Below are 23,036 nucleotides of genomic sequence, written 5' to 3'. Positions count from 1 at the left end.
CACCGTTCATTTTGGACACCGTTCATTTGGACACCGTTAATTTGGAAACGGTTTGTTTGGACACCGTTTATTTGGACACGGCTCATTTGGACACCGTAAAAATGCGGCCTGTGGAGTTGGACACAAAAATGCGCGGCCTGTGCAGTTGGACACCAAAAGGCGCGGTGTGTGCAGTTGGACACGAAAATGCGCGGCCTGTGCAGTTGGACATCAAAAGGCGCGGTCTATGCAGTTGGACACGAAAATGCGTGGCCTGTGCAGTTGGACACCAAAAGGCGCGGTCTGTGCAGTTGGACATCAAAAGGCGCGGTGTGTGCAGTTGGACACCAAAATGCACGACCTGTGCAGTTGGACACCAAAAGGCGCGGTTTGTGCTGTTAGACACGAAAATGCGCGGCCTGTGCACTTGGACACCAGAATGCGCGACCTGTACAAATGTTTTCAATGTATATAGCACGCGTGGAAAGATGTAAACCCATGTAGCAACTCGTCTCGCGTGGAAAGTGTATGCGTGGAGGCAATAAGTTCCGCCCCCTGCGGGGGGCTCTACTACCGTTAAACTAGACACATAGTGTGCCTTGCAAAGTACTTGCGTGGACTTTTTACGCGTGAAAAGTTGTAAACCCATGTGGCACCTCGTTTTGCGTGGAAAGGTTCTGCCCTCCTGCGGGGGGGCTCCAAGAAAAGTAACCTAACCCAACCCAATTGTTGTGTGGACGGAAAAGTATATGCGTGAATACAATAGACTCACTCTTTCCTACCCACAACAGAATTAATAAAAGATTTATTACTTTTACCAAAAAGTCTTGGTTACAATCACCGGTAAAATTGATACATTTGCTATAATTTATCCCATTTACCACCGTATCTTGAAAACATTTGTACAGGTCATGCATTTTGGTGTCCAACTGCACAGGTCGTGCATTTCGGTGTCCAATTGCACAGACCGCGCATTTCGGTGTACAACTGCACAGGCCGCGCATTTCGGTGTTCAACTGCATAGGCCGCGCATTTCGGTGTCCAACTGCACAGATTGCGCATTTCGGTGTTTAACTGCACAGGCGGCGCACTTCGGTGTTGTCGCATATCGACCGAGAGCAAGCGGGCTGAGGGCAGCACCTGACGGCCAATCTATGACGATCTATGACGATCTATGACGATCTATGACGATCTATGACAAAATGACTACGCGATATAATCCGGGCGACGGCTTCCGGGTTCTCCTCGCTGTCTCGCGGCGACTTTCGTGCCGCACTCGCACTGTACAAAATATATTGTTTATTAAAGTTTAGTAAAGTTTATACCGCGAGTGTTTATTTGACAAATGCCTCAACAAACAATACAACAGGTGTCCAATTGCACAGGCCGCGCATTAAGGTGTTCAACTGTACAGGCCGCGCCTTTTGGTGTCCAACTGCACAGGCCGCATTTTTTACGGTGTCCAGATGAACCGTGACCAAATAAATGATGTCCAAACAAACCGTGTCCAATTGATCGTGTCCAAATGAACGGTGTCCAAATGCACTGTGTCCAAATGCACTGTGTCCAAATAAACGGTGTCCAAATGAACCGTCTCCAAATAAACGTTGTCCAATTGATCGTGTCCAAATGAACGGTGTCCAAATGTATTGTGTCCAAATGCACCTCTTCCATCAAATTTATAAGCCCACAAGTGGTTGTCGATATTAGTTCGAAATGCGAGATGTTGCTTCTGTCCTATAACGGCTAGAATCCCTATATAAGAGTCTGGCCACTGAGTCTATTTTGTAACAAAATGCACTTTATACAAAGACTTTAGCATCTAGAGTCAAGGACACTCAGAGACTGTAGTCGCCAATCTTAGGGTGCAGTCCCACGTAGAGAAAGGAGCGGAACGGAAAATCGGAACGGAAAGGAAGCATAGTAGGGGGTAACCTATTCTTCATTCCGTTCCGCTTTTATATGACTGGGTTTCCCATGGACGATATTTTACGAAAAAACGGAAAGAATTCTAACCTAAAATTTACAATAATTTTGAATATCTTTGTTTTTCTGTAAAATATATTCCATGAGATTGTTCCATTTATCATAGATAGATATTATGATATTAATTATTTTTATGAAGTATAATTAATAAAAAATGATTTTTAATATTTACGTATTTCCGTTTTTCTAGGTTCATGGGAAACCCGGTCATATAAAATCGGAACGGATATTTAGAGAAAAGTTCTGATTAGTTACCCCCCACTGTGCTTACTTTCCGTTCCGCTTTTATATCTACGTGGGACTGCACCCTTAACCTAAAGAAGAAGAAGAAGAAGGGGGCGTAAGTCGCATTCTAATTGGTTTCGCCATTTTGTTACAAAAAGTTGATTGAGTCAATACGCGTGAGTCTACTCAGTGGCCAGATTCTTATATAGAGACTCTAATGACGGCGTATTCATGTATACAGTGTGAGTGTATGTTAGTAGATTACTACACTCGTGATAGTTGCGATCAATTACACGTGAATATAAGAGTAAAGTCCCGTGGAGCCAGCGTATGGCGTACCGGCGCGGCGTATGGCGTACAGAAGCTTGACTAATCACAGGCTTTACGCTCGTTTTTGTTACGCTAATACAAACATCGGCTGTCCCATTGAGCGTATTTAAGCAGCGTAATGATTAATAAGCCAATCTAGTGTATTTCACTGGTCGCACTGGTGCGCACTGAGTGCGCACTAGACGAGTCCAGCGTGTTTCACTGGGTATTTCAGTGCGCACGGAAACGGTGCGCGCTGTTTCACTGGGAAACTTGGTGCCAAGTTTTTGCACTTGAGTGCGGAAACACGAGCTCCAAGAGACGGTGTCGTTCTAGTGCAATATGGCAGCGCGGGATGCTGATAATATTTTCAATGCTCGGTTTGCATTTGAACTTCTTGATGTGTTATCTTCATCATCTAGTAGCAGTGATGAAGATGAATATTTACTTACAATCAAACGTAAAGTTCCTAAAATTGAAAATTTTATTGACGTAGTGCATGAATTTACAAATAAGGAGGTTTGTACATAAACATATTGTATATGTATATACATAGACAAACTTGTTATTATTATTAATATATTTTTTATTTACTATTATTATAAATATTATATATTATTGGTATTAAATTATTAATAATATTTACTACTCAAAACAGATTCTACATATATATGTTCATTATAGTATGTGTATATATATAGATATATATATATATATTATTGTTACAGTTTAAAAGTCATTTTCGTGTTGCTAGAAGCACAGCCTACAAAATTATCAATATTTATGCTGATTCTCAATTCTATCCGTCTGATCGAACCCACGGAGGTAGTGAGCCTACTTCCGCTGAATTGGACATATTGTCATTTTTATGGTATATTTAATATATATGTACATACACTGATATACAATTGTCACTCATTAAACATTATTTGTGTGAATAGTAATTTATATCATTCCACGTAAGTTTGCTGGGAATAAAGTTTGTTTAAGAGATGTCTCCCAGAGATTTGGAGTATGTCCTGCAACAACGTTGAGACACAATGAGCGAGTGATGAACTTTTTAATTGACTTGGCTCCAAATATAATAAAATTTGGTGAAAAGGAGCACACTGCCAACGAATTCTTTGAAGTATGTGATCTGATATTATATATTATATAAATTTATTTTTATATATTACACTTATATATTATAGATTATATATATATTTTATATTTATTTCTTGTGTGCTTTTACTGTCTATATATTTTCGGTGTCGTTTTGTTGATACATCATAAAGATAAATATAACATTTTAGTTCTATAAAGATATATAATTTTTAGATTGCAGGTTTTCTTCAGGTGCTCGGCTGCATTGATGGTACATCCATTAAAGTACGCACTCCACAACATAAAATTAAATCGACTTACGTAAACAGGCACGATATTCCATCAATAACATTGCAAGGCATATGCGATGCCCACAAAAGATTTGTTGATGTCTTTACCGGTATACCAGCAAAAATTCACGATTCGCGTGTTTTGAAATTGTCAGATATTTATGAAGACTTACCAGGAATATGCGAACAAGGAAAATTTCATATATTAGGAGATTCTGCATATTCCATAAGGGAATGGTTAATGATTCCCTTTAGGGATTACGGAAATCTATCTGATAAGCAACGAAAATTTAACAAACGATTTTGTGCAACTCGAGTGTTAATTGAAAATGCGTTCGGTCTCTTGAAAAGTTGTTTTCGACAACTGTTCGAAGTAGATCTATACGTACTGTAGATAAAATATCAAAATTTATTATATCGTGTTGTGTCTTGCATAATTTATGCATAGATAACAATGATTACTTTGATGTCGATATCGCTATAGAAAACAATGAAGATTATAATAATGAAGATAGAGGTGAACAAGAAGCCTTATTGCGTAGATTAGGGGAAATAAAAAGAAACGAATTAATGAACGCACTTTTTCGGTAAATTAAAAACCAATATGTATAGAATTACAAATTAGCAAACGTTTATTCTGTGGCAAATATAAGTACAACCTACGGGACTTCCGTTTCCGGCGCTTTCGTGAGTGACACGTGTGTGAGTGACTGGAAGAAAATCGGAGAAAGAGGAGTGCGAGAGGGTGTGTGAGAGGGCAGTGAGTGGGTGAAAGAGAGAGGCAGAGGAGTGAGAGAGAGTGTGGGAGTGGGCGCAGGTCAAAGGGAAAGGATAGGGTTAGATACGGGGAAGGAAAAGTGACGGTAGAACAACGGGCAGATAGGTAGGCATAGAATAAAACAGAGGAGAGGGGCAGAGCGTATAGACGGGGACGTCACGAAGTCGCGCTGTCGCGGCGACACGCGTGGGGGCATAGGCAGGTGCGAGCATAGAAGGGAAACTTATAGAGAAATAGAAGAACAGGGTAGATAGGTATAGCTGAAGGAAAATGGCTGAGGAGGAAGAAAAAACGGCAAGATTGATAGAATTAATTGGGGAAGATCAGGAGAAGGGAAAAGGGGAGAGAAGAGGAAGTACAGGTAGTATAGAAACAAAGAGAAAGAGAGGGGAAATAGAAGGCGGGGAATCCGAAAAATGGGCCTTTAACAGGAGTAAGAAGGTGCAGAGATCACCGAAAAAAATAGATGATAAGGAAACTACAGGGGATGAAAGAAGCTGGATAGAGGAGATAAAAAAGGAAGTAAAAACCGAGATGAGAGAAGGAATAAAAGAGATGCTGGAGATAATGAGGGAGCAGAAGAGAGAGATAAAACAAGAGTTGGAAGATTTAAAAAGAACCATGGAAGAGAGAGAAGAAAAATGGATGAAAGAGAGAGAGAAGATGGAGAAGAGAATAATGGAAATGGAGAAGACGATAACGGAAATGAAAGAGAAGGGAATAGGGAAAGAAGAAGACGCAGGGGAGAAGGGATTAGAGAGAAAACTAAAAGAAATAGATAAGAAATTAGAGATGAGAGAGAGAGAAGAAAGAAGAAAAAACATAGTTATAAGAGGAACAAAAGGAAAGAGGAATGATATAGAGAGAGAGGTGAAAGAAATTTTAATGGGGATTGGAATAGAAACGGAAGTGAGTTGCAAAAAGGTCATAGAGGACAACAGAGAGGGAGGAATAAAGATGGCAATAATAGGCCTGCAGGGACTGGAACAAAAAAGAAAGGTCATGATGGAGAGAAGAAGACTAAAAGAGAAAGGGATAGGAATAGATGATGACCTGACATGGAAGGAGAGAAAGATGAGATGGAATATAGAAGACATTGCAAGGCAGGAGAGAGGAAATGGTAAGAGAGTAAAGGTAGGATATGGAAGGATACAATTAGAAGGAAAATGGTGGAAATGGGAAGAGGATGAAGAGATATTAAGAGATAACGAAGGAAATGTGTGGAAGGAAAAAGGGGAAAACTAAAAGTGGAAGAAGATGGAGGTAATAAGGAAGAGGGAGATGAGAAGGACAAAGAGGGTGAAAAGGAAAATGAGGAAGAGAACTTGGGAGGAAGAGATGGAGAGGAGGATACCGAAAATGGAGAGAGAGAGAAAAGGAAAATCAGGAGGGAGGAGGAAATGTGGAAGGTGGCTTTCTGGAATGTGGCGGGCATAACAAACAAAGATAAGGAATTCTGGGAAGCGATAAAAGAATGGGATGTAGTGATAATGATGGAGACATGGTTAGATGAGAGGGGGTGGGAAAAGATGAAAGAGAAGATCCCAAGAGAATACAAATGGAGAGTACAGATAGCGACCAGGAGGAACAAGAAAGGAAGAGCGAGTGGGGGTATGCTGTTAGGAATACGGAAGAGAATAGAAGAGATAAAGGAAGAAAGAAAGTTGGAGGAAGAGGAAGGTAAGATCGAATGTAAGATAAGGATAGGAGAGGAAATATGGAGAATAATAGGGCTTTATGTAAATAATGATATAGACAGGAAGCTAGAAGGCCTGAAGGATAAGACGGAGGAGGGAGAAAAGGGAGTAAGGACTATAATAGGTGGGGATTTCAATGCGAGAACGGGGGAGGAAGGAGGTTGGGAAGAGGAGGACGAGGAAAGAGCAGAAGGTGGAGGGAGAAGATCAAAAGACAAGAAAATAAATGGGGACGGAAGAAAGCTATTGGAATTCATAGAGGAAAGAGGGTGGATGATACTAAATGGAGGCGTGAAAGGGGATGAGGAGGGTGAATTTACGTACACAGGAGGGAGAGGCGAGACAGTTATAGACTACGTGATAGGGGAGGAGGAGGTTAGAGAAAGGGTAGAAAGATTGGAGGTAGGAGAAAGAGTGGATTCAGATCACCACCCAGTAATAATATGGATGAGGGGTAAACTTGAGAAAGATCAGAGAAAAAGAGAAGGAGAAAGAGCAAGAAGAAGAGGAATATGGAGCGAAGGGGGAAGAACGCAATTTAAAGAGAGATTAGGAACGATAAAGGGAGGAAAAGGAGAAATACAAGAGGAGATAGAAGTAGGAAGCGCAAGGATAAGAAAAGTAATAGAGGAGAACGAAAATGAGGGAGGGAGAAGGGATAAGAATGGAAGAGGATGGTGGGACGAAGAATGTAAGGAAAAGAAAAGAGAGGTGAGGAAAGAGCTGAGAAAATGGAGGAAAGGAAGAGGAGAAGTGGAAAGGTACAGAGAAGAGAGAAAGGAGTACAGAGAAATGTGTAAAAGAAAGAAGAAAGAGGAGAAGGAAAGGATGATAAGAGAAATAGGGGAAGCGAAAACGGAAGGAAAGGTATGGGAGTTGATAGGCAGAGTAAGAAAAAGAAGGAAGAGGATAAATGAAGAGATAATGATAGAAGAATGGAAGGAGTACTTCATGGAACTAATGGGTGGGATGGAGAATAGGGTAGTGAAAGGAGAAGGAGGAGGGAACAGACAAAAAGAAGAGGAGATAGAGTTGGAGGAGGTAAGAAATGTAATAAAGAAGTTAAAAACAGGAAAGGCAATAGGAAATGACGGGATACCGAACGAGGCGTGGAAATTTGGAGGAGAAGAAATGGAGAAATGGATATGGGAAATCTGTAAAAAAGTTTGGAGAGGGGAAGGCTGGCCGGAACAATGGAAGGAAGGAGAAATAATCCCAATAATTAAAAAAGGAGAAGGAAGAGGGGTGAAGGATTATAGAGGAATAACAATAATGTCATCAATGTACAAGATATACACAGCGATACTGGCAGAAAGGTTAAGGAAGGAGGTCGAGACAAAGAATTTGATTCCAGAGAACCAGGCAGGATTCAGAAAAGGGATGGGGACGATGGACCAGATATTCGCGCTGAATTATCTGGTAAATAGACAATTGGGTAAGGAGAAAGGAAAGATGACAGTATTTTTCATAGATTTGAAGGCGGCCTTCGACTCAGTGGATAAGGAAGTACTAATCAGGGCGATGACAGAGAGGGGAGTGAGGCAGGGTTTAATAGACAGGGTTAAAGAGGTACTGAGAGAAACAAAGAGTAGGGTAAGAATAGGAAGAGAGTGTGGAAGTGCATTCTGGATGGCAAAGGGCGTGAGACAAGGGTGCCCATTGAGCCCGATACTCTTTAACATATTGATCGCGGACTTAGAAGATTACATGAAGAAAGGAGGATGGGGAGGTGTAAAGCTGAGAGGGGGGAAGATTTACACGTTAATGTATGCGGATGATATAGCACTGATGGCGGAAGAAGAACAGGACATGAGATCGATGATAAGCAGGCTAGAGGGATACCTGGACAAGAAGGGACTAATATTGAGTATAGAGAAATCAAAAATAATGAGATTCAGAAAGGGAGGAGGAAGGAAGAGAAAGTATGATTGGAGATGGAAAGGAAAGAAACTAGAAGAAGTTAAGGAATTTAAATATCTTGGATATACACTGAAGGAAAATGGAGGACAAGAGGCACATATCAGAGAGAGAAGAAGGAAGGCGGCGAGAGTAATGAGGGAAGTGTGGGGTATAGGGAAAAGAATGTGGAAAAAGGACTGGAGAAGAAGGATCTGGCTGTATGATACCCTGATATGGACAGTGATGGGATACGGGGCAGAAGTGTGGGGGTGGAAGGAAAGGGTGGAGGTAGAAAGTATACATGAAAGATATATCAGATGGATATTTGGGCTAAACTGGAGGACACCCGGATATATGGTGAGAGATGAAGTGGAGAGAGAGAAGATGAGAGGCAGGGCGAGCAAGAGAGCTCGGAAGTTTGAAAAGAAATTAGAGGAAGGTAACGGAGGGGGAATAGCGAGAAAATGCCTAGAGGAAATGAAAGAGAGATGGAAGAAGGGGAAGATAATAGGAAAATGGGAACAAGAAAGAAAAAGTTATCTGGAAGAGCTGGGGGTGAGAGCTGAAGAGGAGGAAGAGTTAGAAGTGGAAAATCTGGAGAGCAGAGAGAAGGCGAAGCAAAAACAAGAAAGGATGGAAAAGATCGTAGACTCGAAATACAACAGGTGGTATAAATTTATAAGGAAGGACGGGATTCCAGGATACTTAGAGAAAAACTGGGAGGAAGAAAGGTGGAGTAGGGTCGCGAGGTTCAGACTAGGTAATGAAATTAGGGAAGGACTGTATTGGGAAAAAGAGGAAAATAGAAGGTGCAGGATATGCGAGAGGGAGGAGGAAACATGGGAACACATATGGGAGGAATGCTCGAGATGGGAGAGATGGGATGGAGAGGGGTGGCAGGATGTGGTGGAGAATTTACTAGGAGAGGGGGGAGAGGGAGAGGAATGGATGAAAGCGATAGAGAAAATGCGACAAGAGGGTGGGAGGGGAAGGGAAGTGAGGGAGGAGAGAGCAGTGTGATTGAGACGTATGAAAGAAAAATATGAAAGGAAGGAAGCAAAGGAAACGGAAGTCCAACTAGAAATAAGTTAGAATTAAGTTAGATATAAGATAGAGCGGTTAAGCGAGAAGCGACTGAGAGAGGCGCAGGAGAGCGAGCGAGAGAGCGGGAGAACGAGAGAGAGAGGACAGGCAGGGATAGGAAGCGCAAAATTGTAAAGGTTTGGGTACGTTCCTGAAAAACGCCAAAGATTTGTGAGAAAAGGAAGAAGAATGGGGAGCTGTAAAGGTTTGGGTACGTTCCTGAAAAACGCCCTTTAAGGCCCCTTAGGGGCAAATAAAGTACTTTATACATACATATAAGTACAACCTACAACACTTTCATACAAACCTTTTCAATAAAAAACGTTGAAAACAAAACATGTTCTTTTATCTTCTACAACGTATCTTCTACAACGTATGTACGTATCGATTATTTTTGAACATATATATTATATCTCATAAATAAAAAAAATTATTTTCATAAACCTTTTAACATGTAATCTTTTACTATATACTTTTTCCTATACTTATATAAACTTATAATTGGATTCATTTAAACTTAAATTTATATTATTACTCGTAATATAGTAAGTTCGCTTTATACTAGTTTGTACTTAAGAGTCTGAGGAATACTACACCAATTATCAATCTTTGGTAAATAAAAATATGCATACAATTGCACTAATATTAAAAACAAAGATATATAATTATTAAAGGTAGAAAATTATAAGCTATTAAAAATTATATATCACATTCAAGAAAATTATATCACAACGTTAACACGTAGGAACTTTAACATTAATATATTGTTAATTGTTTCAATTTAACATTTGTTTGGTTTTTTTTTAAAATGAAACAAATGTTCATAAGTTGAGAACAACTCTAGATTAGAAGGAAGAATTTGGATTCTTTCCAAAGAAAGTTTTTTTAATACAAAAATGTCGGAAAAAATTTGCAATGGCAGTGTTCCCACACATTCTATCGATAGCTCACTAAAAAGAAAGAAGTTGAATTCTATGTGTTTATGCATCATTTTAGTTCTCGTCTTGTTGTTTAGCAAACAACTCCCGTATTAAATTTAATTTTTCTTGATGACGTCTCTCTTTTGCCGCTTCCTTTTTTTCAAAATACTCCATTCTTTTATCAATACATGATTTCTTTCTTTTCGGTGAACTATCAATATTAGAATGTGTGGGGACATCATCATCATTGCGGACTTCTTCCGACATTTTTGTATTTAATTTAGGGTATTTAACGCTCCTCGCACTTCGCAATACCTCGGGCTCAATGCTATCATCCGAATTATCAATTTTACTTAATTCTTTTTCATATGGTACATCCTCTCTAGAGCTGCCTGATCTAGAGTTGTTCTCAACTGCTTTTTTCTTCCTTTTGAGGACAGTTTTGTATCGATTTTCCACTTGAAGAAGAGTTTTTGATACGTCGAGCATCGTCATCATATCTATCGCAATTTGCGCCCACATCGATTTTTTTGTTTTAAATTTTTTCATGGGACCAATATTCGACATATACGTTTCGTATTTGTCTAAAAGAAATGCTGTTGTTGAATCGTTCCAGTAATCTGAAAATCATCATATTATTTAAATACATAATCCACATCATTGCACCAGTAAAGAACCTATTATTAGTAGATATTACAATAAAAACCTTGTAAAATCAAAGATTTATAAAATTTTTTGTTATATCTTTTATATTATATTTATATATTGTTCATTATACATATATATTATATTTATTTTATTTGTTACTAATATTAATTATATTATATTTATTATATATTTACCAGTACTCTTTTCTTTCTTATTGTGCTCCTGCGATGGCTGCGATTCATTTTGATTGTACTCACACATGGGTTCTGTTTCATTTTCTTTGTTGTCCGATAACTGACCACTATAAATGTTTGCGTGGAATATCAACTGTTCTCTGTAATACAATATATACTTACATATTCTTACACTGCTATATATCTTTTTTAATTTTTTTCTGTTGTGTATATTTAAACTCTGCAGCACACTTTGATTCTTTAAAGAAATAATAAAAAACAAGATTGCATTAAATTAATATTTCTATGTAAAAGAAGAGTATACAAGAGAAGTGTATGTAAGAGAAAAAAATTGAAGAGTTCCTGCGTTTATCCTAAAGTAAACTTATTTATTTTGTAAAAGTAAAGTTGTAAATAAAATAATAATTATTTTATAAAATAAACTTTTTGCTTAAGTTCTTAATATGTGCTTTTCCTAAAGATTCGATAGCCTGTAATTAATGCATCTTTATTCTAAATTCTACTTACTCGTTTCCAATTACTCGAAATATTTCCTGAATTTCGTTTTTTCCATTTTCCACTTTTAAAAAAGGCGTGTTACCTGAGTGAATTTCGTTTGTATCGTAAAATTGAAGCCTCCTTTTCCGCGATGCCGATTGGCTATCTCGATTGATTGCCGCGCCGCGTAGCTTGCTTCATCCCGTGAGGGACTGTCATCGCGGAGTGTGGCGAGTTTCGTGCGTGTATAGTGCGTCGTGTGTGTCATGATGTGACAGCTCGCGTCGTGTCGCGAGGTTAATCGTCCCGCGTCGTGTCGCGATTATTATACAATAGCATAATGTTAAAGCTAAATGGCGCGCGCGGAGCGCGCGCGTCTGTAGTGTCTAGTTAGGATAAAAAATCCATTTTTTATGAGTAGTTTTATATATTGAACGCTGTAGGTATCGTCATCTAAAATTTATTGGTACAAGAATCAGTTAATATTCTTTTATATATAATTTTTATCAATATCAACAAGTTGTGTTTTACCAGCTTTACAAAGATTTTATACTATGTATTCTATTTATTTATTCCATTTAATAACCTCAAAATTCAAGAGCATGCAAATTCCATAATATTCTACTTACTCATCAATTTATTGTATAATTCTTCTTCGCTTGATAGAAGTTCTAATTTGAGTACATCATTATTTACTTTGAAACACATGCTAAGATTTTTTGATTGTTCCATAGTGCTAAATAATATTGCACTTCAACGTCTAATAACTGTTTAGCTGGGAATGCAAGAAACTCGCACTCTTGACAACCTCGTGCAGTGCTGCTTCCACCAAACCAGTTTTTGGTGCGCACGCAGTGCGGCCCAGTGAAATACGCTATTTTTTACAAAACTTATTTTTAAAATGGATGCTCAAGGTGTCTTGTGATTGGCTTATTGATTATTACGCCGGCGTAAATACGCCCCATGGGACAGCCGATAAAATTTTGAGCGCAATTTTTAACACATACATTCATACATGAAGCAATATTTCATATGCGTGTACGTGAGTGTGTATCATTGTACCATAAACGCCAAAACGCTTAAAAAACCAGCGTAACATCTGTGCTGGCGTAACGAAAATGAGCGTAAAGCCTGTGATTAGCCAATCTTCTTTACGCCATACGCCGGTACGCCGTACGCTGGCTCCATGGAACTTCACCTTAATACTACGTTTACACGAGCGTTATTTCTGTAATAACTTGCGATGGGTCCGTTCCGAATTACGCATGAAGCGCGTAGACTGCATAGAAATTCCGGCGATTTAATCAATGCGCGCAATGAAAGCGTTTTGACAGCGCAGAGAATTCCCTAGATTGTACTAACCGTACTGAATTCTTAGGACTTCTCCCAGCGCATTGACTGCTTCTATTTTGACTTGAGGCAGATGATGCGTTTATGCGGTCTATGCGCTTCTTACGTAATTCGGAACGAACAACGGACCTTTGACAAGAGGCAGGAATTTGTATAATCTTAGCCGACTGGCACTTTTTTAAAATTAGGTGTGAAATCGATTGTATTTCGTTTGTAGATTATTGTAGTGCATTTATTTTTGTTTGTTAGTCCATAATTAATTTTTAATTAAATATTTAAAGTGTCAGTCGTCGGCTAACATTATATATGATATACAGGAGACCGGAGCGAAGTCGGCCCTTTTTTTCGGTGCAGATTTTTAACAACAAAATAAATAATTTTAGTAAAATATAGTATACCACATTGTAAAGAGTGAACACTTGGCTACAAAATTTATATAAGCATTTTTGGTCTACGTCGCTTTGTTCAACCGGTATAGAGTAAAAACGACAAAGGTGCAAAAATCGAAAAGTCAAAATTCCTGGGGCGGAGTTGTGTCTTTATTCTCGGATTGGATTTTAAATAAAGATACATAATTTTGATCACCAAAAATAATAGAATACACATTATTCATTGTTTTTTTTTTAGTAGAAAAATGGAAAGCGGAAAATAATTTCAAGAAAATTAATTTTCTTTTTCGCTAACAGTTAAAGCATGTAAAAACAGAGTCTGACGAGCGCACGCACTCGTTGTGTGCCTTACGTCTGCACAAAATGCACTGTTCTCGTTGGCTGTTTTCTATTATCTCCCAGCATGCGCAGCACATATTATTTAGTTTTATTGATTTCGTTTTGGCTTGGAAACGACTTCGCCCCAAACGCAAGTTTTAGGTTTGGTCGCTTATAAAATAATAGAAATCAATGAAAATAAAAAACTGCACTGGATTCGTGTTCAGCATGCATTTCTCTTTAGAATCACTTACTTTGAGATTCGGAGAGACAATAATACTTAAGATACTACGACGAACTTTCGACGCGAAAGAAATTTTACTTTTGACCTCGAGATTTCGAGATAATTGCAAAAACGACTCCGCTCCGGGGCCGACTTCGCCCCGGTCTCCTCTATAGAATAAGGTTTTTTTTATTTTTTTTATTATTATCAATTTTTCAACTATTTTTTAACTAACGCAATCCTCTCTTTTAGCGTAACAGTTGAACGACGTGGCATCGACAGGCAACGACGCTCTATTACCAAAATGTTACTCGTTCCGCGTTATGTGTAAGATTCCGAGGATTTTGCCACTGCTCGTGAGAAAGGTCTATGATTTGGATCGTGCAATGATTTACACGGAGTATTGATTTAATTAACAAGTTTATTTTAATCGAACAATGTTACGGCTTTCTAATGTGCTTTCGATACACATGCTCAAATCACTCTGCCCTGCTCCCGAATTCATCGGTGCGGGTTTGCTAGATCGAGGCGCGCGTCAATCGATACATAGTGGGGGTAAGAGCCTCGCGATTAGTATACCGGTTAGAAACTCACTTTTATGCGTGAACAAATATGGAATTGACTTTGAGCGATTTTTTCAAGGCCAGGTCAATGTGATCCATGTTTTCTTAAATAGAATATCCCATTTTTTATTGCATATTTTTCTAGTCCTTGTCAAGACGTTTTCAAAACACTATAATGAAGCTCTCTTTTATTAAGAATTGAAATATGAATATTTTACGAGATATTTCATATTCTATATTAAAAATAGCATAACAAAATTTAAAATTGGGAATATGTGGTCCAACACGATGTCCAAATTTATTATCAACTTTAGTAGCAACTTGACTTTTCTGCCAATTACCACATCCTTAATAAAAAACTTCTTGTCCGATTTTTTGACGTCTCAGTCTTCAAAGTAGTTGTTTTACATCTTCATGTTTATTATCCCATATAGTGTCGCGCGTTTTAACTGTTAAATCAAAATCAATATTTCCTGGATTTTTATCTAAGTAACAGAAAATTGGATTTCTACATGTTTTACTTTTACAGTGTCCTGTAATGCGTAAATAATGAAGACTGTCTGAACTTTCATAAATCTTTGAATGTTTGAAAACAAATGCACAAGCTACATCAACATATTATTAAATAAAAAAAGTTTGTTTGTATAGTTAATTGTATTTTGTTTGTAGAGTTTTGTAGTCTCTTTAAATTGTTTATAATTAATAAATACATTTGTTGAACTATGTAACAGAGGGCAACAGCTTTCATTAATTGATTGTCGGATAGCTACATAGTTCGACAAATGTATTTATTAATTATAAATAATTCGAAGGAACCACAAAACTTTTTAACTTTACTACAAAGCTCTACAAACAAAATACAATTAACTACAAAAGAGCTTTATCTCTACTATTATATAAAGAGGAAAAGTTTGTTTGTGCCATTGTTCAGGATAATCTTAGAAACTATTGAATCGATTTCAAAAATTTTTACACTAATGGATATTATAGCTTATATCTTCCTAAATAACATAGGCTATGTACCATCGTGCTACAATTCAATTTGAAAAAAAATTCGGGATATCTAAAATTTTTAATTCTTTAAAAGAGTCATACTTTTAATGACTTTCCCTATTCAGATTTTTCTAATCAACTAAATCTTAAAGTATTATATATGAAATAGGGATAGAAAAACTGAGGAATATAATAGAATTCAAAAAATTGCTAATAATAAATAGGTTACCGATTTCTGTCCAAACAAATCTACGTGATTGCTCTAATTTCCGCAAATTTTGAGATATTGAGCTAATTTTTTTTATGGATAGAGTATTATTAAAGGTAGGTTGGTATTGAATTTGGCAAAAATTGGTGAAAGGGTTGCCAATTTTTGCCTAAAAAGTGTATAAGTTATACATGTTATATTTGTCATCTTATATAGAGTATCATTAAAGGAAGGTTGTGTTTTGAATTTGGCGAGGATCGGTGAAGGGGTTACCGATTTCTGCCTAAAAAATGTATAAGTTATTTGATGGATACAGTATCATTTAAGGAAGGTTGTTATTGAATTTGGCGAGGATCGGTGAAGAGGTTACTAAGGCCGTAGCCGGATAAGAAGGGTCAATGTGCCCTCACACGGATCATGCTCATTTTTTTTGCTTTGATTGCTTTCAGTGTCACTTACAATTTAGTCAAATATACTTTATTAATAAACATTTGATTCAATACAATTACAGTTTATCTTTTCACAATTATTTCAATTTACTTTATTTTATTATTTTTTTAGTAGATACCTGTATATATTTATTTAATCGATTCCGGAAAATTATTTGTTGTAGGATTCCATTCCAAGATTATAAATAAAAATATGGCGATAATACCAAAAAACTATGATAATTTTGAAAAAAAATATTTTGTTTTTTAAAGTACCTTCTACCCATTTTATTGGTTCGAAAAAATTACTTGTTATGGAATACCGTCTCAAAAGTTTACAAAAAAAATATGGCAATGATACGAAGAGCATATCATAATTTAGAAAAATAAAAAACAATATTTTATTTTTTTTTAACTTCCGCTTACCTATTTCATTGGTTCGAAAAAATTACTTGTTGTTGAATACTATCCCAAAATTCTATATAAAATATATGGCAATCGTACCAAAAGCATATCATATTTAAAAAAAATAAATAAAAATATTTTATTTTTTTAAAGTACCGCCTACCCATTTTATTGCTTCCAAAAAATTATGTCCGATAGGAAACTACTCCAAAATTCTAGAAAATTTTTTTCGTAATTGTACAAGAAAGATATCGGGACTAAAAAAATCAAGAACATTTATTTATTTTTTTTATCAATGTTTCTGTCATCAAAAACCTTTCCTGAATTTTCCACAAATGTGTCTCAATGATATCTACAACATATTAAAATTTTATCAAAATTGGTGAAGCCGATAAAAAAATATGAATTATTTTCGAAATTTTTATTTTTATTTTTTACAGCAAAACGGTTCAATATTAAAGGCTAATATTTGACTAAATTGTAAGTGACACTGATAGCAATCAAAGCAAAAAAAATGAGCATAATCCGTGTGGGGGCACATTGACCCTTCTTATCCGGCTACGGCCTTTCTGCTTAAAAAGTGTATAAGCTATAGAGGAGACCGGGGCGGAGTCGTCACTACAATTATCTCGAAATCTGTAAGTTGTGTGAACTCGCCATTAATATTGTAAACACTACTTATGGTGTCCATGTGACCAACGGAGTTTAGTGAGATTATATCCCATGTTGTGATTTTCATTAGCAAACGTGTTTTTGGAGGTCAAAAGTAAAATTTTTTGCGGGTCAAAAATTTTAAATACTTTAAATATTATTTTATCTCCGAATCTCGAGATAAGTGATTCTGAAGAGCAATGCATGCTGAACACGAATCCAGTGAAATTTTTTTTATTTTCGTTGATTTCTAATATTTCATGAGCGATCAAACTTAAAATCTGTGTCCGGGGCAAAGTCGTCATTAAGACATATCATGGAGGCTTCGAGCGAAAATCAAAGTCAAGCAAGCAACGGGTGGTCGGATTCCGGCGAGGACTTGAATAATATGTGCTGCGTGTGTTCAGAGATGACAGAATAGAGCTGACGAGAAACAGTGCATTTCGTGCGAGCGTAGAGCACAGAAATGTGTGCGCTTTTGTAATTATTTTCCGCCATTGTGTTTTTTATGTTTCCATTTTTCTATTAAAAAATGATTAATAAAATGTATCCTATCATGTTTCATGATCGGAATTATAAATTTTTATTTAAAATTTAGTCCGAGAATGGAGTGATGACTCCGCCTCAGCAATTTTGACATTTCAATTTTTGCACCTTTGTTGTTTTCACTCTATACCAATTATCCATTTTGTAGCCAAGGGTTCACTCTTTACAACGGTATACCACATTTTACTAAAATTATTTGTTTTGTTGTTAAAAATCGGCACCAAAAAAGTAGTGACGACTTCGCCCCGGTTTCCTCTACATGTAATTTTATGTAGAGTATCATTAAAGACGTTCACCGGTTAATCGATTTTCTATGTATTTGCTTGAACTTTGGACTATATGCTCGTAATAGTGTTATCTATACACCTACAATTATAAGAACCGTGCCGGTACCAAAGTCGAGATATTCAATATCAAAGTTACGAATTTATTTAACATGTAAGGTATAGGCAAAGTGTGTCTTAAAGGGATATTTTAATTTGTTTATTGCGGCAGAAATTGGTTATGTATTTTGCTAAAAAACTAATATATAAATGATATTAGGAATGACATATTACAAAATGGGGATACGTAGCAGTACACTTTATGTGTAATTGTAATCCGAAGTTCTTTATTGACGGTCTTTTGACGATATTTAGAAGCGTGTCGCCATGGAGAAGTGGGAACACTGTACATACAGCTAGTACGCTAAAAATTGTGGAGTGGAGAGAAGGTCGCGCTGTACGGAAAGATACCCAAACACGCGCGAAACTTTTGGCTACGATTTAAACCACGCTCTTACATATAGGTCTCTCAATTCGATAGAATTTTAGTGGTGGGGGTGACACCAATATCGAAGTCATTTTTTGTGGTGTTGCTGCTATCGAGGGATATCGGTTTGAAAGTGCCAACGTAACCTATGTTGTCGTCATTGCGTCAGTGTTGAGCATTAATCGATTAAAATTTTAGTTGATTAAACTAATCCATTAATCACTAATCGAAATTATTCAACATCATTATACATGTAATTGTGAATTTACTCGATTAATGATATTAATGGTTAATCGGTGCAGAATTAATCAAAACAAAATAATCGATTAACGTTTAATCGTTGTATATAATTACGATTTATGAAATCATGATTAATCTAATCGATTAATTTAATGAAATTTAATCAATTAATTTTCGATTTTTAAAATTAATAATTAATCACTAATTCAATCACTGATTAATCAGTATATTGTTCTCCAGTTGAGAACTAGGCTAAGAATTAAGTTTACACATATCACATTAAAAAATGTTGAAATTTTTTGGAATATGATTTACCGATTTTGTTAGAAAATGTTCCACTGCATCTTAGAAGAAGCATGATTTATCAACACGATGGTGCACCAACGCATTCGTCCAGAAATGTTCGCCGTTTTCTGGATGCAACTTATACAAACAGATGGATAGGACGCGGTGGACCACAACACTGGCCAGCGAAATCACCTGATTTAACTCCACTTGATTATTTTCTTTGGGGGACATTTAAAAAATTATATTTATCGGGAGCCAGTGCGCAATTAGGAAGAATTACACAATCGCATTGTCGATGCAGTTGCGAGCATATCTCCCAAAATGATACGCAATGCGCATCGAAGTTTATTGCGACGCGCAAGATTGTGCATTGATATGAATGGTGCACAATTTGAACACTTATTATAATGTATGTGGACTTCCGTTTCCGGTGCTAGCGAGAGTGACAGGTGTGTGTGTGTGTGTGTGTGAGCGAGGTTAAAATTGCATAGAAAGGTAGTTTGGAGGAGATTGGAGAAGGCGAGAGCGATCGAGTGGGAGAGAGTGGAGGTGTGAGAGTGAAAAAGGGGAGGAATAGATAAAAAAGGATAAAGAGAAAGAAAGTGGCAAGGGAAAGGTGACGGGTACGGGACGGACGAAAGTTAGTGTAAAGTGGCGATAGGAGAGAGTCGGAATCTTCTTCTTCTTCTTATATTTGTATTGGCTCCTGCCTCTAATACGAGGTCAATACGGCCAGCATTTGCCTCTGTTTGTGTGTTTTTCACTGTTTGATTACTATACGGTTAAGTGGCGAAGTCTAAAAGGCAATTGCAAGCAGACAGTATCAGTCGCAATACTTAAAAAAATTTTTTCGTTTGGGCGGAACACGTCCGAACACGTTAAAACGTGTCGTCCGTGTCTGCTCGCGAAACACGTCCGAACTTGAGAGAGTCGGGATCACGGTCGTGAATACAGGTCCGGAAACTCGTCCGTTTTTTTGGTGGTGGGGGTGACTCGCTTAATGACGATATTTTCATAGGTTTGCCATGTGACCACGCGCGTCGCTGCGTTGCAAGGATTTTTTATCACGCATACGCGTTGTCCACTAATCCGTTTCACCGTAAAGGCTCCCGCACAATGAAAAATATAAGGAACAAGGAACAGATATTAGCGATTAAAAATAAGAAATCAGGAATAACATTAATCGCTAATATCTGTTCCTTGTTCCTTATATTTTTCATTGCGGAGGCCTTAACCAATACAATATTTTTATAATAAATGTAAGATAGAAAATAGTATATGCAAAAAGCAGCGAGTTTTGTAAATAGTTGGCTCAATCAACGTTTTAAATGAGTTCAAATATGGATGAGTGGTAGCAAGAGATCCGCCTTGCAGTCTTACCGTTTTTAGTTCGATTCTGACTATTGATTTTTTTTACAATTATTTTACGAAAAGAAAATAAAAAGCTTATATGCTTAAGTCCCCTTTTTGCAATAAAATCCATAAATAAAATAAAATACATCTATATGTTAAAAACGCTCATCGTACACCGTACAATTAATATGATTAAAGCAATGAACTGAACTAATTCAATTTTTCTACAAATACATCGTTAACTAAATTCGTTAAAAAATTCCAAGCGTTAAGCATTAAATCCACGGGTGTATTGTTTAAATAATGATTTTATTTTTGTTTATTTACATTTTAATTTCTATTTTACTTAACCATTAAGAATCCTTGTATGTTTACGACAAATTTATTTAAATTACTTTTGAACTTCAATCTCTGAGGACGGTTATTCAAGTCCATACTAAAGTCTATATCCGTCGTTAGCTCGGTGAATGCCATTCGCTAATCTTTGTGCTACTTGTGGATCCGTTTGACTGGATACAATATTCTGTACAAGTTGCTGATATTGTTCTTGATAGCAATATATGAGATGGTAAAGAGGCGTACTGGCGTTCGAGATCAGATCTGAATACATTTAATGTGACAAAATGAGACTTATCAGCAACTGAAAGGCAAAATTTAATATTTCAAAATTTGCTGTATCCTAAAAGGTACGTTTATATGCTCATAAGCTATCGCTTGTAAAAACTTACGTTCAAAGGGTGCCATTATGTCTTTGCACCGCCGTCTTTGCGTAACTTCTTTGTGAATGTGCATGGTCAAGGCTTGGATTGTATCACAGCAAAGGCTAGCTACTTCATTGCCAAATGAATATAAACCTAATTCTACTGATGACGCTAAAAGCTGCTGCAGCAATTTAACAGGTTGCAATTTGGCACGACACAATATCATTAATTTCATTGTAAATTTAATCACTTTCTAGGACTTCGTACGTTCGTTCATTCAATATGTCAATATGTAATATGTTATATATAATATATGACATATGTTATATGTCATATGTCATATGTTATATGTTATATGTCAATTTCAATATGTATTTGCGTTATTTAAAAAATCTCTAGGGATCCTCAAGAGAGGGATCGGACTAAGCGGGTATCGTTTTCTATTGGTCGGCGACCATTAGTTTCAAAACCGGAAACAGAGAGAGAAAGAGCGAGCGAGTAAGAGAGATAGAGCCATACACACACGCGTGCGCGTGACCGTAAATCGCAACGAAACGAGGAGAGGAGAGCGAGTAAACAGAAAACCGCGTCGTCACGGTATACCCTGTCGTCGTCGCCGTCGTCGTCGTCGTCATCGTTATCGTCGTCGTCGTCGTCGTCGTCGTCGTCGTCGTCGTCGTCGTCGTCGTCGTCGTCAACCTACGACGCAGCGTTCTCCTTTGGCGTCAACGATCGGAGAAGGACGAGGACAAGTTAGTCGTGTAGGTTAGTACGCCAGCGAAACGATAATTAGTTAAAATTAGTTAAGGAACTTTACGGTGCCCTTGCCTCGTCTATGAGTGGCTGCGTTCAGCCGATACTCCGCTAGCCTAGCAATCGTGAGCAGTCGCTCGTTTCCTCTCCTTTTAATCCATTGGGTCAAAGGAGAGGAAACGAGTGAAAACGAGCGACTGCTCACGATTGCTAGGCTAGCGGAGTATCGGCTGAACGCACCCATTATTTCACGTGAAACGTTGCTCTGTTTCTGAAGGACTATTAGGCTATTCTCATCTACGCGCCTGACGAAAGAACGGTGGTGTACGATTTAGAAAGCTGCCTGTCATTTTCCACATAACATATATAATTATTTATAAATACGTAAATTTTATTTACAGAAAAAGAAATATGACGGGTTGCAGTGCAGATTACTGTACGAACTGATCGAGCAAAGGCTTCCAAATGTGTAGATTCCCACGAGAAGAGAAAAGAAGAAAAGTATTGTGCAGACTGGGTTCCTGGAGTGAGTTCGACATTGTGTTCAGTAAGTACAAACATAATATATTTATTTGACTAATAAGACTTCTTTTGAAACCAGTATTTAATTTTTCTTCTGCGACCAAGTGTCAGTTTTCTATTTCAAAAAATTTATGTGCAGGTGATGTTCACAACAATTCAGAAGAAATTCAGGAAACTGAAGGAAGTATTGAAGAACTGAAGGAAAAAACGCCTTTCGAAGAAACACTTGAACAACGATTTAATAGATTACAAAAATTATATGACAAATTGGAAAAATCTAGGATAGCTTTGAAAAAGAGTCTTATTGCAGCCAATAAACGGAATAAAAAATTACAACTTGTATACATGTAAAATTACAATTTGTCATCAATATATATTTTTTACGAATCATTAAATATTTTTTACGAAAGGAACTCTTGCGCACCAATTACCACTGAAAGAATTTCTCTAGAGGATCCCTAAAAATCTCTAACCTCCAGCGCTCCAGGTGGTGATAGTGTCAACTACATAAAATGACTTCACTAAGCGAGTCACCCCCCACTACTAGAGTTTCCAGACCTGTATTCACGACTGTGGTCGGGATACTCGGGATGATACGGTGGCGCGCGAGCGGGCATAGATTAGAATTGATATAGAAGGGAAAAGAACGGTAAACACATTGAGGCATAGAATAGCTATTATTTACCAACAGGGAAGGAACAGGTAAAAGTAGTAAGAAGAAGAAGAAAATTAAAACAGATTAACATTTTTTATATAATGTACAATTATTTTATTATAAATAATA

The 23,036-nt window shown here is 37.2% G+C and overlaps 2 protein-coding genes, 1 long non-coding RNA gene and 2 pseudogenes across 12 annotated transcripts in view; 2 read left to right on the top strand and 3 right to left on the bottom strand.

The window, feature by feature from the left end:
• Positions 1 to 23,036, bottom strand: part of LOC139809040 (esterase FE4-like) — a 282,671-nt gene that overhangs the window by 105,587 nt on the left and 154,048 nt on the right. The window lies entirely within an intron of this gene.
• Positions 1 to 23,036, bottom strand: part of LOC139813043 (uncharacterized) — a 78,826-nt pseudogene that overhangs the window by 27,236 nt on the left and 28,554 nt on the right.
• Positions 281 to 4,466, top strand: LOC139809105 (putative nuclease HARBI1; annotated as a pseudogene).
• Positions 4,485 to 13,264, bottom strand: LOC139809099 (uncharacterized). Its single transcript, XM_071771757.1, has 6 exons — positions 12,201 to 13,264; positions 11,964 to 12,024; positions 11,602 to 11,649; positions 11,095 to 11,234; positions 9,619 to 10,872; positions 4,485 to 4,534 (listed from the first exon to the last, which is right to left on the bottom strand). Exons 1-5 carry the CDS (start codon positions 12,301 to 12,303, stop codon positions 10,325 to 10,327), a joined length of 900 nt encoding a protein of 299 aa, XP_071627858.1. The 5' UTR covers positions 12,304 to 13,264; the 3' UTR covers positions 4,485 to 4,534; positions 9,619 to 10,324.
• LOC139809114 (uncharacterized) lies at positions 12,023 to 22,588 on the top strand. 2 transcript variants are annotated; one of them, XR_011731029.1, is made up of 4 exons: positions 12,023 to 12,037; positions 21,377 to 21,742; positions 22,132 to 22,277; positions 22,392 to 22,588. It is a non-coding gene; the product is annotated as an uncharacterized lncRNA (long non-coding RNA). The 2 variants fall into 2 exon arrangements; XR_011731028.1 differs by lacking the exon at positions 12,023 to 12,037 and adding an exon at positions 14,202 to 14,216.

This window comes from Temnothorax longispinosus, chromosome 1 (assembly GCF_030848805.1).
Source record: "Temnothorax longispinosus isolate EJ_2023e chromosome 1, Tlon_JGU_v1, whole genome shotgun sequence".
Classification (NCBI taxonomy): Eukaryota; Metazoa; Arthropoda; class Insecta; order Hymenoptera; family Formicidae; genus Temnothorax; species Temnothorax longispinosus.
This window is presented reverse-complemented; position numbering and strand designations above follow the sequence as displayed.